Raw genomic sequence first — 17,021 nt, forward strand, 5'->3', positions numbered from 1 at the left:
TAGCATGCTGCTGCTGAGCACGTCGGTAGTGAGAACTGGAATGCTTTCTGTTATGCAACTGGCGGTGTAAATTGTACGTTTTCAGGCTGCATGCATGGCTCTGAGGCTGGTGTAGATGATGTAGAGGTACTGTTAATGCGGCTGCTATGTATTCAAATTATACAATGATCATAGTGCAGGCACTAGAGATGAGTAGTGCGGTGTGTCTTACTTCACGTGCTGCTGTTGCTTGGGGGGTTGTTTACCATATATTACACTATCTTACAATATTGAGCTAGTTTAAAGTCAGAAGAATGGTGATTTGCATCTGCTGCGGCTAAGGAATTTTGGTGGAGATTGATTATGTCGGGTGACAATGTTGATATCATTCGTCCCTGGATATTTCCTGATTGATGTTTTCCTTGTTGAAAGATAATCTCCTTCACTGCGATATGTTCATAAGCATTTCCTTGTATTTGCCTTCCTTGTTTATTAAGTCACGCCCTTGGTGACGTCAAATAGCGAAGCTATATAAGCTCTGTCTCAAGCGATTAACTTCAGTCTTGGGCGAGGACCGCTGTCGGTATACCCCATTGCTCCTGTCCATGTCAAACAGCACAGTAACGCTAACTCAACGTCTGAGTGGAGAACGCCCCACGGATATACTCTAGACTTATTCATTTCAACTGGACGCCGAAGACATCAATGTTAAAACTCCAACATATGAACTTAGATTATCATAAACTGTAAGTCGAACTATAATCCTAAAAGTATATTATATAATCGTTTACGCTGTTCCTCTATAATATCCTCGGATCCCACTACAACCGAACCACCCTCAGGCCATACTTAATTACGATTCAATATCGCTTCGTCCACTACCAAATCTCAACATCGTACAATTATTTGGTTGTGTGTTGCCTTACATTATTCATCATGCTGCTGCGGTATAGACTGTTACTGGTACGGTGCATTTGCGCTGTTGCAGAATTTGAGTGAAGATAATGAGTGTTGTCGTGTGTTCAGTGCTGTTGCTGCAGCCGATGGTGAGTGGTGTGACAGGTACAGTGATGTTGCAGCATTACCTTGTGAGTGGTGTTGTTCCTTTAAGCAAGTGGCGTTGACGTTACAGATGCGATACCTCGAGTGATGATTTATATTATTCACAGCTGTGCATCTTATTTATTGAGTAATAACGCTCTACTGTTTATTATTATGGCCTGAAATAACACTGCAGCGTTCGGTACGTTCAATTCTTTTACACTATCCATTGGAATTAATGCTTGTGTTGCCCGATGTTCTTAGTTACGTGGAAACTCTTCAAATAAGACTTTTATGTTACGTCATTGAGTATCTTAGAAGTTGGGTTTTTGAAAATTAGAATAGGTTACACCATTCACGAAAATAAAAATATCAATTTATGTCTCAATGAAAAGTAAAATCTTATTCAAATCTAGTATCAAGTTTAATAGTGTGTTGAAAATTAATAGTGAAATCATTTACCCTGATGCTCTGAATTTGAAAGTGTAACTCATAATGTCTTACACAGACACCGTTATTGACTTCGACATCACGAAGATGGATTGGACATACGATGCAACGCCCAAAACTACGTTAAAAGTGTGTAGAGAGAATGATATTGATGGCGGAGCAAGCGTCGATCTTGTGGTATCATCACCACCACCGGTGGGGCAAAAACGTAAGTAGCCTTTGCATTCATTCTTATTTCCAGTGCAGGAATTGGGATTATGCGATTAAGAAGTTACTATGGGGGCGTTCAGATCGTCCAAAAATAAGGTTAGATTTCAGAAGAATGCTTGAAACCAACTGAAATACTTATCGAAACATATATAAGTGATGGTAAAATAATGAATGAACACTTATCTTTGGTATTCATTGTCTTGCCCTAATTATTGAATACGGAAATAATATACATCGCGTAAATTACTGATCATGGAAGACCGTCAATCTTACTGTCTTACAATTGACAAAGAACTTTACTTAAATGACTATTCTGTCAATGCCTTCAATTGATATTATACACATATTAAGCTGCATTGCAGTTAACTTAAAAATAACAGTCATCAACACCACATGTAAAGCAGACAGAAATGGTGGCTAATAACGGAATTTCAAAAATCGTGGGATATTGGTGAATATAAGAGCGTTGCATAATCAGCGACCCAAATCTGGTTACAAATTCCAGCTTCACAAATATTCATCTGTTCTAACTAACTTTCAACAGTGTCGTGAAATTCAGGTTTTCAGTCTGCAGTGTATAGCACTCGAACACTCAAAGGATAATAAGAATATAAACACACACAAAAAATCGACTTAGCATAACCATTATTAGGTCAAGTCAAGACTTGATTGATTTATTTGATATTTACGCTAAGGTTGCGTTCATACCCAGGCTGCTTGTTGTTCCTGCAGAATACCCTGGTACGCCGGACGACACTGAAACAAACTGTGCAATATTTACCTGGGATGAAGATTTTCTGCCTTCCAAGACTGAAAGAAAATATGAGCTCATTGTTGACGCGAATGCCGGCACGATAGAGAGAGGAACAGTAACTTATTCGATGACCTGTAAGTTATTGAAATTAGAGACACCTAATATCCACTGCGAGAAATTAAACTTTTCTTGATTGAAGAGGAGCTTATTTTTTATACTTTTTCATTCATGCATATACTAAATAGTAATTTTACTAACAGTAAACATCAACTTTTGCTCATATTTCAAAGAACTCAGTAACTTACTTAATTAATTCCTTAATTTCAAGTCATCTTTATATTTTCACTTTATTACAATAATTTCAGACACTGTATTTCATCTCGGCTGCTATGAAACTGATTTCGTGCGACTCAGTTTGGAAACTTGGCTACTGACGGTTGCCACCTGCCCCGACTCAAGCCCTTCAGACGAGACGTCGCCACACTCCATTTGTTATGTGAAAAAAGAGGAAGCAGACAAAACAGTCACGATGTGTGCAGATCAAGTGGGCAATAGTCCAGCCATTACTGTCTGCTTGACACTACCGATACCGGAGCCTGTTGCTACCTCAACAAGTATGTTCATTCATAATCTTGTTGACAAATGAACAAAAATTTTATAATACATAGAAAGCGGCTTGAAAAACGGATACTTATCGCAGCCAAAGTGATGCTCAGATCAATGAAAGACGGTAAGTACTTATAGCTACATACATGTATGTTTAAGATAAAAAGAAGTTAATTTTGGTATTAAATGCCATATTAATTGAATCAACGCCAAAGCTGGCGAGAACTAATACGGCATTTAATGTAACCTAACTATTTAATGTAGCAATTAAGTAATTATTTTGCTGTCTCCTTGCGGTAATTAATGTGTCCACATTAACGATCAGAAATAGAAGGTAAAATTGATAGACAAAATTAATAACCTGTTTTGAATGAATTGATTGTATTTTCCTATTATTAATCATATCTCGTCACCCTCGGCACGAGCAAAACACAGCAGTAACGGTGGAATCATCTTCCCCGATCTGCTGAACCTTACATATTTCGGCAGTGTCCTTTTATATAATTGTGATGTATGGTAAAGTGAGTCTTCAGGTAACGGATGTCAGGATGTCGGAACGTACGTTTACTTTCCACTCATACGCTACCAAATAACCGACCTTAACTCATGAATATAACATTCACAACTTCAACAACGAAAAGATTATTCTTCATGGAAGAAATTCGCTATCATCAGAAATCGATGGTAACTCATCTAATTTTGAATCAACAATCAGTAAAGCAGTTACTCATGTATTCAAATTTAATGCTTGCATTGCCTCTTTTCATTCGCTACTGTCATTGATGGACAGTCAGTATCGTTCAACAGTGGCTTCAAAAATGACAGAACCATTCAATAATGGCTTCAATAATGACTAAAATGGAAGTTCCATTTCTACAGTATGAAAGACTCTAATTATATCCATAGCAACATTTCTATGTTAGTGTGTGTATGTACCGTTAGAATTAATGCTGAGATTCATCGTTTCTCTACGCTGGCTTGCAGTTGAAGTGAAATAATTAAATTACTCCAATATACGTATGAGAAAATTTTGCTTTGATGTGGCATTATATGTACAGCTTGCTATTTGTTATGTTTTCTTCTGCTTATCTCTCGTACCTACTCCTACTATTTTTTGATTATCTAAGTCATGGCTTTAGCCCAGAGTCTAACATTTTGAGTTTCGCATTAATCCTTCACTGTAATTAGTCTACTCTAAACTATGAAACTATTCCCGTTCCACTCCTGCTTCCCCATGCGTACACTCTTCAACATCCAGAATACCTTGCTAGTGACCATTTCACGATACGTAACTAGAAAGTTTACAAGGGTCTGAAACTATACTGCCTACCTTGGCTGTACTATTATTACTTTCGAAATTCCCGCGGAAAGAAGTGACCACTCACTGGCCTTTGGGGCAATTTCAGAATTCAATCCTTTCATGTTAATTTTATTTTTTCGAAAATAACCGTATTTTGTCGAAAGTCCAACTAGCTTCTGTAGGAAACCTGATTATGCAATGGAATGAGGTAAACATTAACGGAAAACGAGTAAATATGTAACTTACAGGTTAGCTTTGCATCCTTACTGTTCCGTGTCAAAATTGCGGAACGGCGCTGATGACAACCGATCTAGTGTAAATTTAAAACCTCACCCCGAAACGCCTATTGACTGTAGAATTCTAATTATTTCGTTGAATTCTTTCACCAATCGAATTCTAAACCCTCATTTCTACAAATCGATCCTGCTGTCGTGATGGATTAAAAATTAGAACCCAGAGCGCACGAACACTAGCAAACAATTCAGAGCTTGTGCAAACTACGACCCAAGTTGAGAATTTTTCCACAGTCAGAACTATCAAAAGCTCAATTGCGGTTTTTGAGTATAATAGTTTGATAATGGAATTGAGATGAGAGTTGACCACCAGTCAGCCCTTTAAATAAGCCCGCCACCGGCACCCGTTTATTAAAAAAATCGCTTCTCCTTATAAGAAATCTAAACATTTTCGATTAAAAAGATATTCACTGCGATAACATAAATCCAATTAAAAAATGGGCCTACATCCTAAAAACAGGAGCAGAAGCACAGACACTCGCTATAATTAATATATATTTTTTATGTTGTTTTCCTTTCCTTTTTCCTAGAGTCCGCTAGGACTCTACTTTCGACATTTTAATCAATTCTAAGGCTCCAAGCGCTCGCCACATATCTCTTTACACTTTCAAACAGAGCCACATTTGTTACTTAGACAAATCCACGATAGTTCAAAATCTACTGCTATTTGTTCTCTAGCACCCCAATCCATTACTCTGCCTTCCCTCCTCTAATAGAATCACGTACCTGGCTCTCACACGCCTTACATTCCACCATGAGGAAACTCAAGTCTGTTTCTCACCCCAATTGCACATGAAACATCCTCTCCTCTCGTTCCCTTTGTACGTACGTACGTTTACATATAGCGACCCCTGCTATGTGTGGCACATCGTTCTTCGTTACATGTCGTTACTTTTAAGCTCGGTATCATGCCGAGTTATTATTCCTAAAATTGTTGTAAGATGAGCAGGCGGTCGAGCTTGAAATATGAAACTTTCCGCTTCGTTGATAGTGATCGAGGGCAGAGCTGGGCAGCGCTACTTGGAAATGTAGCGGCGCTACCGCTACCGCTACATGCTCTAAATGTAGCGGGCGCTACCGCTACCGCTACACCCACTAGATTGTAACGGGCGCTACCGCTACAGCGTGCTGGTACCTTGAATGCAAATAATTGGCAATGGGAAAGCTTGGGCTACAATATCAAGACTTTTTGGGCATATTCTTCTGTTTTCAATGAATCTTACTTTATTTGGCTCCCCTGAACAATTTAAAAATCAAAAAAACGCCATCTTAAAAAAATTATAACTCCAACAGGTTTCAAGCTACGGCAATGAGAGACATACCATTCGGTTTGTAAAAACAATACCTAGCGACTCTAGAAGCCTTTTTTAATATGTGCATGGTTTGACTTATATATGGGAGAAGGAGGAAGGTGGGGGGGAAAAATGTGAAAAAATGGGAAGAACGTGAAAAAAAACGACGAGGAAAATAAAAAATCGGGGCTCTACAGTCGCTAGATATTGTTGTTACAAATCGAATGAAATGTGTCTCGACATTGTAGCATGTGATTTGCAAAAGTTATAAACTTTTTAGAGTACCCCTTTTGTGCCGTTTTCTATTAATTCCATGTTTTCTTTCAATTTTTTTTTAAATTTACATGAACAAAAAGGTCTTAGATTTCTGTTTTACATATGTGTACCAAGTTTCAAAACGATCCGTCTGTAAACAAAAAAGTTTTGTTGGAGGGTAGCCGGTCCCCTTAAGTAAAATCTAAAGGCTTTATCTATAAATGTAGCGGTAGCGCTGTAGCGGCAAAACCTCGTATCGCTACTTAAATATGTAGCGGGCGCTACAGCTACCGCTACATTGCCTTAAATGTAGAGCCGCTACCGCTACCGCTACTGAAAATGTAGCGCGCTACTGCCACCTCTGATCGAGTGCAATTGAAGAAGTGCGCGACTTCGGACAAGAAAGGACGCTTCGTCGAAGTTCTCGCCATCATGACTATGACGGCAGGAAACTCTTAATTTTGTAGGTAACGCGCCTTGAACATGCTTATCGGCTGCATTATAATGGGAAATCTGCTCGGGGAGCCGCTGATTTCGTGATAAATTTTCAGATGAAAATATATACACTTTTCTTCGGCAGTATCTTCGTATCTATATGGAGCGGGGTTTCAATCTGAACCATGGTCATTGGGAAATGGAAAAGACTGAAATTTTCGTCTCAACTGAGAATGAAGAATGCTAAAATGCATTATTCTGTAAATTATCAGCCAAGTGAACTTTATCTCTCGTTTGATGGTTCCATTATGCTGGTTTACATTGCGAATTTTAGTCCCAGCACCCCAAAAGATCACCTAATAAAGATTAGTCTCTCATGCGGGAGAGTTCTGTTCTAACCGTTGAGGCAAGAGGTTCCTTGTGCTGAGCTCCGGTGACAGTAGCCGGCTTCGGCCGGCTGCTACGTCATCTTTCTAGATTCTGGAACTATCTTTCTCGAACTTTGAAAATGCCGTGCTGTCCCGCTCCGAGGCGTTGAGCCGGCGGATGCCATGGTACGACCAGCTAAAGTGAAGTTTACCTGGAGTGGGGCTATCTGCCCTGGAGTGGGGCTATCTGCCCTGGAGTGGGGCTTTCTGCCCTGGAGTGGGGCTTTCTGCCCTGGAGTGGTGCTCTCCACCCCCGGTGTGGTCTCCACTTTGTTGGCCCCGTTCTGTAGCCCTTCAGCCATTAAGAAATCTTGATTTTTTTCAAGACGCCCAATTTTGAACATGAAAACATAATTCTGTTAAGTTCCTTGAACTGGTATGCATAACAGTTCAAGGAACTTAACTGATTGCCGCATTGAACCAGTCTTCAGAGGCTCCCATAAATTCCAATTAAGGAAAAGGTATCTCATGCAATAATATATACTCAGCACTCATAAGACCATTGTAAACTGCTTAGTGTGAACCTCTTATGGTAAGGCCCACAGGCAGAAGCCAGAGGGTAAATATAAAGGCAACGCAGCGCTCCCCGCTACAAGACGCACGTCTTGCCAGGACCTCGTGCGTGCACCTGTAGTCAGGCAGCCGCATGCACCTAAGACCTCAGTGTGATTGGGGCAGCCAGTTAGGCGCTTATTTCGGGTATCTTTCGACTATTATATTTTTTAGTCCAAGAAAACACAAAAATGACTTTAATAACAGCCCCTTTCACACAGGGCGGCAAATACCGCCAGCGTCAAAAAAACACGGAGGTATTCACCGCTGTGTTATCGTTCACACGAGGCGGTTTTTAATGCTAGAATCTATCAGACTTGCAGTGCTGTTTTATGCACACCAGTCTATCTTCAAGCAACAATATTTATGTTTATGCAACAATATATCTTTATGTGAAAATAATGGAAACAAATTATATAGGTTTATGGAAATATATCGTTAATTTATCACTTTATGGAAATATATAGTTATCAATATATATCTTGAAGTTTATGTTACAATATCAGTCTATAATCGATCAGTCTTGCAGTGCTGTTTATTATTATTTTGCCCGAAGCTCGATCCTATCTGCGCGTGGATTGCGTGGTGTCTACGTCACGCATGCGTCATGGCGTGTCGGCTAGGGCGATTTGACCTCACTAGAAGAAACGTACGCACTAATCAAGTTTTATAAGTTTGTTGTATTAGAAATGTACGTTTTAACAAGTATCAGACCTGTGTATTCGAGACGGTCTTGTAACTGCGCTTTTTGAACCGAAATTGTAACGATGGTTGGAGTTGGAGACAGGAAACCGAGGAGAAAGGCCCCTTGTGGAGCGCGGTCAAAGGCTGGCACCAGTACCATTTCGATGGAAGTCAACGGGAACAAAGCCGTGCATGAAATATGCGAGTACTGTAGAGAAAATTTCTCAAGAGAAGACGACCTTATGGTGATCTGTGAACATTGTCATGAATATATCTGCGCATCATGTGCAGGGTTGACAGTGGAAGAGTACGCTTTTACGCAGAAAACTGCTCTACATTGGCTCTGTAGTTTGTGTGAGAGGCCGGCGCTTGCCGCAGTTAAATCTGATAAGCTTATTGAAGAGAAATGTACTGCATTGTTCTCAGATTTCAAGGCAGAACTTGTAAGGAGCTTACATCCGTGAAGGAAGAATTGACAGAAATAAGAACTCCGTTTTAAACCTGTAAATCTGGACAATTTTATGCGGTCTTACGGGATGGAGAAGGCAGCGATGCAGCTGCACAGAACCAAAGTGTTCTCATTTCGGAGCTGGCAAGACGAAGCTCCAAAGAAGTGTCAGAGAGAGAGCGTAGAAAGGTGAATCTGATCTGGTTTGGCGTTCCTGAAAGTGCGGCCGCTGACGCCAAGGATCGAGTAGCAGCTGATTCTACGTTCGTTGAGGATGTGTGCCAGCGCGTGCTCGGTGTACAGCTTAAGGGGACCGACCTAGCTAAAATTTTCAATTTTGGCGTTTTTTGGTTTTTGTGCTCATCTGAAAGCTGGAATTCTGCTCTTTCCAATGGTACCACTGAGCAAAATGTTTTTCTTTTTACATTTTACGTATGTATGTGAAGTTTCATGACAATCGGATAATAACTGTAGAAGTTTTCAAAATGCTAGGTCGATCCCCTTAAGATGGCGACATGTCACAGGCTGAAGTCAAAGGAAGGAACGGGTGAAGACAAGTCAAGGTGTCGTCCCTTGCTTGTCACGGCGAAGGACGCATCACATGTTGACCGAGTCCTCAAAGACGCCAGACGGCTGCGCGATAGCGCCGATTATAATTAGTGTTTGTAAAAAACGATGCAACCCATTTAGAGCGGGCAGAGATGGGGAAGCTGGTGATGCTAAGGGACCAGAATAGAGAAGAAACAAGGAGTCGAGGAGGCAGCTCGGACCGGGTCATCAGGCCGGCCGAGTTGTGGATGTAAGCAGGCGTCAGGGGAGGGAAGGCTTTATGGACGAGGGGCGAAAAGTGAGGGTGGATTGAAGGGGAGAGGTTGTGAACAAAATATCCCAGTTCTAAATGGTGGTGAGATTTTAAAATGTTTTTATACAAATTGTGACTCATTATTGAATGAACGTGCAGAACTTTTAGCTATGATAGACTGTAAACATCTTGATAAAATTTTTATATCAGAAATACTACCTAAGAGCTGTAAAGTAAACGTTCAACCTGCTGAGCTCAGTATAAATGGATACGATTGTTTTTCTAATTTGGAAGTGGAGCAATGTCATAGGGGGGTGGCCATATGGACTAGAGCGACTTTAGCCGCCCAGCCCTACCAGCTGGACGGTGAACTGACTGGCACTAGGGAGTCGGTGTGGCGTGAGATTCCCATGAAACAAAGAGAAAGGCTGCTGTTGGGAGCAATATACGGGTCTTCAAATAGTGGCGCTGATAATGATGCGAAAGTAAATGAACTTTTTTCTGTGGCGCAGGTCAGACCGCACGTTTTGATTTGTGGTGACTTTGATCATCCTGAAGTTGATTGGTTGGATGTATGCACACCAAACGACTGCAATCACCCGGCGTCAAAGTTCGAAGAGGCTGTCAGAGACTGGTTCATTGTTCAGTTTGTGCAGAAACCAACGCACTCCAGAGGGAATGAGACCCAAAACGTATTGGAATTGATTTTTGCCCATGAGGGACCATTGTTAGATAAGTCAGACATGAGGCGCCACTGGGAAAGAGTCATCATCATTCTCTTTTCCAGTTAGACTGCAACACGATGGCTGCTCAGAGCGGTCCTAAGAGCTTCATTTATGCTAAAGGAGCCTACGCAAAGCTTAGCAGGCTTACGAAGGAGTCGGATGTGATGAGCATGATTTTGGACGTAGACGTTTGTCGAGCTTGGGATATTTTGTGTGAAGCTATCCATACCTCTATGGAAATTTCTATCCCAAAGAATAAGCCTGGATCAAAGAAGAAAAGAACAATTTGGGTAAATGAGAAAGTCCGAAGTAAATTGAAGGCGAAGAGACAAGCATACCGGACTTATCTTCGAATTCGTGACGGAAACGACTACTACTTATATGCAAGAGCTCGAAACCAGGCAAAAAAGGCTTGTAGAGAAGCAGTGAAGGAGCTGGAGAGGTCAGTTGCTTCAAAGGCGAAACAGAACCCGAAAGCTTTTTACGCCTACGTCAAAGCAAAGTTGAACACTAGAAGTGGCATCGCCTATCTGTAGGATGGCAGAGATAGAGCATTGTAAAGGAATTCGTGACCACTACTCCAACCGTAGTCCAGAGAAGCTGGAAAATTCCAATTACGGTCCAGGGTTAGTTCAGCCAAGGAATCTACCGCAGTCGCACTAACGCAACCAGACCTCGCCACGGGATGCAAATCGAAACACGCGTAACTTACTTAGCATTTGATTAACAATAGAAATCAAGCAGGAAAAGTAAAGAAGGCCAGGCGACAGGTGCCCTTGAACAGCAGAGGTAGCAAGATCGCCGGGGTATCAAGGTTGCACCAGGATGCAAGGTTCCACCATGATGCAAGGTTCCACCCGGAAGCAAGTGGTGCGGCTGAGTTTTAAGCTTAAAGCCGCAGGGTAGGAGGTTGAAGATGTGGATGTGCATGTGGAGCCAGTACGTGTTACTCGTGGTTGTGTAGACCCTTGGTGGCCAGTCAATAGGTCTATCTGTAGCAAGGAGCACGGGGGTTAACAATAACCGATTTTAAGGTTATTCGTATCTAAATATAAAGTATGTGATGAGGAGCCAGGGTTAGCATATTTGGAACAGACAAGAGAACCTAGTTGATTGGTCGGAAAATGCTATCATGAGCACTAATCTGGCCTAAGAGAAATCAGATTGAGGTTAGAACTAAGCGTAACTACAGCTTACCCGAGAGTGGAAACAAGAAGTGCGCGTTCGAGCTCCCACGAGTTTCAGCGAGATAATGAATGACTGAGGCAAGGTGAGGCTACCTACGTGTACTAATTGGCTACGTAACTGCTGACGTGGCGTGCGGACCAATGAAGATAGGCCGCTGTTGCCGTGCCGGATGAATTTCCTCTACAAGTATACTTGAACAGGAGAAAGCCAATGTTTCAAACAAGTTTTTCAGTAGTGGCTTTACAGAGGAAGATCATTATCGGATCACGGTTCCTGCACGACGGGACAACATTAGTGTGCTACATGTCACGGATATTGGTACGTCTGAAGTTTTTAATAAATTGAAAAGATTCAATCCGAATAAATCAGAGGGCACAGATAAGCTACATCCGAACTGAACTTTCACCGATAATCGCCGAGCCTTCGGCGCTAATTTTTCTAAAGTCCCTTAATGAGAGTAAGATACCGTCAGCCTGGAAGGAAGCACAAGCAACTACCATTTTTAAGAAGAGCGACCAGAGTAAACCAAGCAATTACCGGCCCATAAGCCTGACAAGTGTTGTTTGTAAAATACTTGTGTCACTGATCCGTGACAAGATAATGGAACACCTGCAAATGAATAATCTTTTATCGGACTGTCAGCATGGGTTTGTTCCTGGCCGATCGTGTTCATCGAACTTATTGGCATCATGGCATGTCTTGAGGACTGGACGAAAGCTCTAGATGATGGAAAGGACGTCGACGTAGGTAGTTTACTTGGATATGGCGAAAGCGTTCGACTCTGTACCACATGAGCGACTTCTTAGCAAATTGGAAGCCCTCGGTATAGGGGCGAAGTCCTGCGGTGGATCAGGAACTTCTTAATTGGGCGACGGCAACGAGTCTGTGTAAAAGGAAGTCAATCAGACTGGGCGTTGGTAAGGAGCGGTGTGCCACAGGGTAGCGTCCTTGGCCCCATCTTGTTCGTTGCTTATATTGATGACCTAGATGTAGTTTCAAGTGCGTCCATTTGCAAAATGTACGCTGATGACACCAAAGTTTACGCGGCAATAGATCTCCCAGACGACAGAATCGCACTTCAGAAGGATCTGCACAATTTAGTGGATTGGGCGGACCGATGGCAGCTTAAGTACAACGCCGATAAGTGTCATGTGCTCCGTATTGGAAATAGAGAGAAAAGTTCACTTATGAAATGAGAGAGCATGGCTCAAAAAATGTAGCCGTTTTGCAGCGGTCTGTGCTGGAGAAAGATCTGGGTGTGAACGCTGACAGTAAGCTGAGGTTCTCGAAGCATATTGAAATCCAGGTTAATAAGGCAAACAGTATTCTGGGTCTGATTAGAAGATCATTTGAATTTCTAGACGTTTTGACAATGAAAACACTATTTGTGGCACTTGTTAGACCACACCTTGAAGTTTGCAACGTTGCCTGGTCCCCCAAACTTGAGAAAGAGAAGAAACATATTGAAGGTGTTTTGAGGAGAGCAACTCGAATCGTCCCAGGATTTAAGAATGTGGCTTATGAGCAGCGCCTGGAGAGGATGAACATTCCTAGTATGGCATATAGGAGAACTCGTGGCGACCTTATAGAAACTTACAAATACACTAATAGCTATTACCGGAATGAGAATTTATTCACGCTAGACACAGAGGGGATCACCAGGGGTTATCAGTTTAAAATAAAGAAACTAAGGTGTAATACTTCTGCGAGGCGGCACTTCTCTCTTTGCGTGATTGATCGGTGGAACGGCCTGCCAGCGGAGATTGCCGAGGCGACAACGCTGAACGCCTTCAGGAATCGACTTGATTCGGTTATGCGTTGTTATATGTACAGTGTGGAGGAGCCTCCCTCCAGAATGCGACCGCTGGGCAATCGGACTGGGCGCTCTTAATTAGGGAGCGCGCGTTGCCGAAATTTTTGGACTAGACGTGGCCATGTACGTGGCCATTTTTTAGCAGTGTTTGACGATGTTTGAATGCAAGACGACGAGACTCGAAGACAGGCCCTCGTCGGCCTAATCATCTGCGGCGATTCATGCTATGCTATGCTATACACATTAAATACGGCCTCACTGTCTGTACCATACTAGCTAGTGGCTTGAAAAACCGCCTAGTGTGAAAGATTACATTGAATGCCATAGCAAGCTAAACTGTTGCGGCAAATCTACCGCCGCAGTTTTAGTAGTACACACGCGGGCGTCAGGCGTTAAATTCTACGCCGCATTAAAATCCGTCGTGTTTGAATAGTAGTTCACATTTTGTTTGTCCGCTGAGGTTCGGCGGTAAATACCGGCGGACGCTGGCGGTATTTGCCTCCCTGTGTGAAAGGGCCTGAGTAAGTTAGTTAGCTGCTGGTACATTAGGTGGCTGATACACACCTTATTCAACTACAAGTCGGCTGTGGCCAGACGCTACAGCACGCCAGAAGATAAGCAAATGGAACGCAAAATCCATGTCATGTTGCAGAAACTTAATATTTCCTCCGTTCCCGCGGAATCGCACTTGTTCTACTTCGCTAGAAAATGGGTTTATTTGATTTGATTTCATTTACACTGATGAAATGTGTTTTATCTCATGGTCTTAATTTTATAGCTATTTTTGCCTGCCCTTGTTTTATAGATATTCTCGCTTGTATCTCGATATCTATACTATCATGTTTGTACCAAAAGCAACAATTAATCCCATAACATTTTTTCTCTCTATACTTATCTGGTATTTTTAATGTCTTCATATATAAAATTCACGTAATGCATATTTTACTATCGAAATAATCTTACTCTTAATTCTTCGTATGAATCTCTCTAATTATATGTGCAATAAAACATTGAATGGATACATCTGCATTTGAAGACAAGGAATTGTAAATAATATAACCAACTTGTAGTATGAAAAATAAATATTCTTTGAGGTAATCCTAATATTATTTATGCAAGTACATGCAATAATAATTGCATGTAATCTCACGATAATTCAACGCTCGATGACAATAACTCAAGTAGCATATAATGAATATGACGTGAGACACAAAAATTGAGGCCTGGACGCAGATATCAAGTCCTTGGGCAGGCGATTCCGTGAAAAATGCGGGAAAATGCGCATAAATACTGAAAATTTTTAAGATTACATGGAGAATACTTTGAAATTTGTCCAAATTTTCGTAGAATTGGAAAGGTAGTTAGTACTTGCTATAGCTACTAATTTCATTCTACCGAAAACCTTTCCCGCTCATTGTCCTACTCATTTATTTTCCTGCTGTTCTGTCATCCTAATTGACCACGAAATCAAGACAATTTTCTCTGAAAATTGTCTTGAAAGCTAATATTACGAAATTGAAAGCTAATAATATTAATTATTACTAATATTAAATTGAAAGGTAATATTAAGTTTTTACTATTTATTTACAACGTAAGAAATCTCTCAGAAGTAACCAGATTTGTTTCAACAGGTACAGTAAAAGCTCTGAGCTACGCAAACAAACGGCTAACGGCTACCGAAACTTCAGTCTCTGAGATGCTGATACGCATACATGCAGAAACTCCTATAAATGCCTTCAATTTGAAACTCTGTCCGAAGGGAGAGTGCGACTTCCCCAGCTTCAGTAAGGGTGAAGCTAAATATGAACTTTGCTTCGTTACCTCTTTCCGAAACGTCATCACTGGTGTAGCACAAAATGAATTTCAAGGTAAGAACACAAGATAAGAAAATGAGAAAATCATTTATGAAACAACAGGTCGAAGCACAATCGAAGAACTCTTCTAGTGAAATTTTTTATTACGTTGAACGTCATAACATAACATAACATAACATAGTGATGTCGGCTCTGAAGTGTAGGCCTGATGTGGCCTGTCGCCGATTCTTTTCCATTTCGTGCCTTGTTCATAGATCTAAACTCGTGTCATTTGACCGGATCTTTTCATGACTGGCGATAGTTTGAAGAAGCTACTAGACTTCCTCCGGGTTCGATAAGGAGCTAGGCATTATCGCACAATTTTGATTGAACTGCACTAACATTGAACCTTTCACTGAAATCGTTTCGGTACAAAATTCGCGAGATAAGTCAAACCGGCATAGTAAGAAGTGAGAAAGTTGGGACCCGCAAACACTACGTGCGTCCCCGATCACTGCCAGAACTCAATTGTTCTGGTCATGTCAATTGTCATGTTCAATTCATAGGAATTTCCGATTGTTCAATAATTAATTGGCAAACTTTTTAATGTAAATCAATCTGGTAATGAAATCAAATGACCTATTGACGTATACAGTCTAAATTACTTCAATTCAGCTTCATTTGCATAATAATAAAAGCAACAGTACATACTATCTCATGAAAATATTACACTGAAACTAAAATATGAATCAATACCTACCTAACCCATTAGATGTTTGCCAAATGAATATCTGTTCAAGCATTAAAATAACTTATTGGTGATCCTGTTGCTTATTTGCTCTGCCTTCTCTGTGTAGATTTGGCACTGGCGGCCGTAGCCTCCACTTCCAGTTCCATCGATTTGCGCTTCCGTAACCTAGGCACTGATATGAAGTACTTGATATACCAAACGACCGACGCAGGCGCCATAGTACCCGCAGACCAAATTCCCACCCATTTGGATTGCTCCAAAATTCCTTCGGAGTCGTATTGCTATGGATTTTATGAGCCAGCGGATACGCAATCGCCTGCGTACATCGCCATCTCATACGCCGATGAAAGCAACACGATAATTTCTCTTGATGCGGCGGCTACACCACCGGTGGAGTAGAAATCATAGTCAGATGCCGTAAATATGAAGACAATATTAATGGAAAGATTGAAAGTGTAGGTGATGGTAATTTCGGTGAAACCGTCGAAAAGGAGGTGAAAATTATAATGATATTTATAAAAAAGATCTAGCTCCAACTTCTTAACCTAAAGCACTCCTGAATTCATAGCTCAAATCTACAAGCAAATTTCCAGTCTTCCTATCTATTATTTCATTCTAAACTTACACTTTCTTGCTAGAAATTTAATCCATTTTAATTTTGTAGCAGTTATAAATAACTAGCCTTGAATACCAGTGAGTTATAAAACACACGTAGCAATAAATTCAAACTATGCAACGGATGCTGGTCTTAAAATAAATAAAAAACTATAATTAATCCGGTCGTTTCCATTTCTTAAACTGATTTTTACTTTGCATCTTTGGAGTAAAAAATCAATTGAATATTTGTTTCCTGTTAAGGAAATTATACTCAAAAACCCAATAAGTTGTTTTGGCTGCACGGGGACATATATACAGTCACGAACAGCGGGGAGGAGGGGGCTACCGAAGGTTATGCTTAACTTGTTATGGACTGCTCCAACGATCGCACCAGCGCAGCGTCAGTAGTATCACATGTAGGCAATGCAGCCGCGCCGCAAGCATCACTAATTTTTGTGGCGCTATTTTCCTTGTCATTTTTTCGATCACTCAAACAGTTATTAGTATATTTGTTATGTTAAATTGGTACTCATTTTTTTCATTACTGTTATCTTTTGGTTTTTCTAGCATTTTCATCTAGAGAAACATCCTGCAGTTCGCGACAATTCGATACGCGTCACTTTCT

At 41.1% G+C, this 17,021-nt stretch overlaps 1 protein-coding gene across 1 annotated transcript; it reads left to right on the plus strand.

The window, feature by feature from the left end:
* Window positions 1-983: 983 nt before the first annotated feature.
* On the plus strand, window positions 984-15,043 carry LOC108674706. Its single transcript, XM_018162671.1, has 6 exons — window positions 984-1,041; window positions 1,529-1,678; window positions 2,413-2,568; window positions 2,800-3,048; window positions 14,887-14,961; window positions 15,015-15,043. The coding sequence occupies exons 1-6, from the start codon at window positions 984-986 to the stop codon at window positions 15,041-15,043; spliced, it is 717 nt and encodes a 238-aa protein (XP_018018160.1).
* The last annotated feature ends 1,978 nt before the right edge of the window (window positions 15,044-17,021 follow it).

This window comes from Hyalella azteca, unplaced genomic scaffold (genome assembly GCF_000764305.2).
Source record: "Hyalella azteca isolate HAZT.00-mixed unplaced genomic scaffold, Hazt_2.0.2 contig17851, whole genome shotgun sequence".
NCBI classification, from domain to species: Eukaryota; Metazoa; Arthropoda; class Malacostraca; order Amphipoda; family Hyalellidae; genus Hyalella; species Hyalella azteca.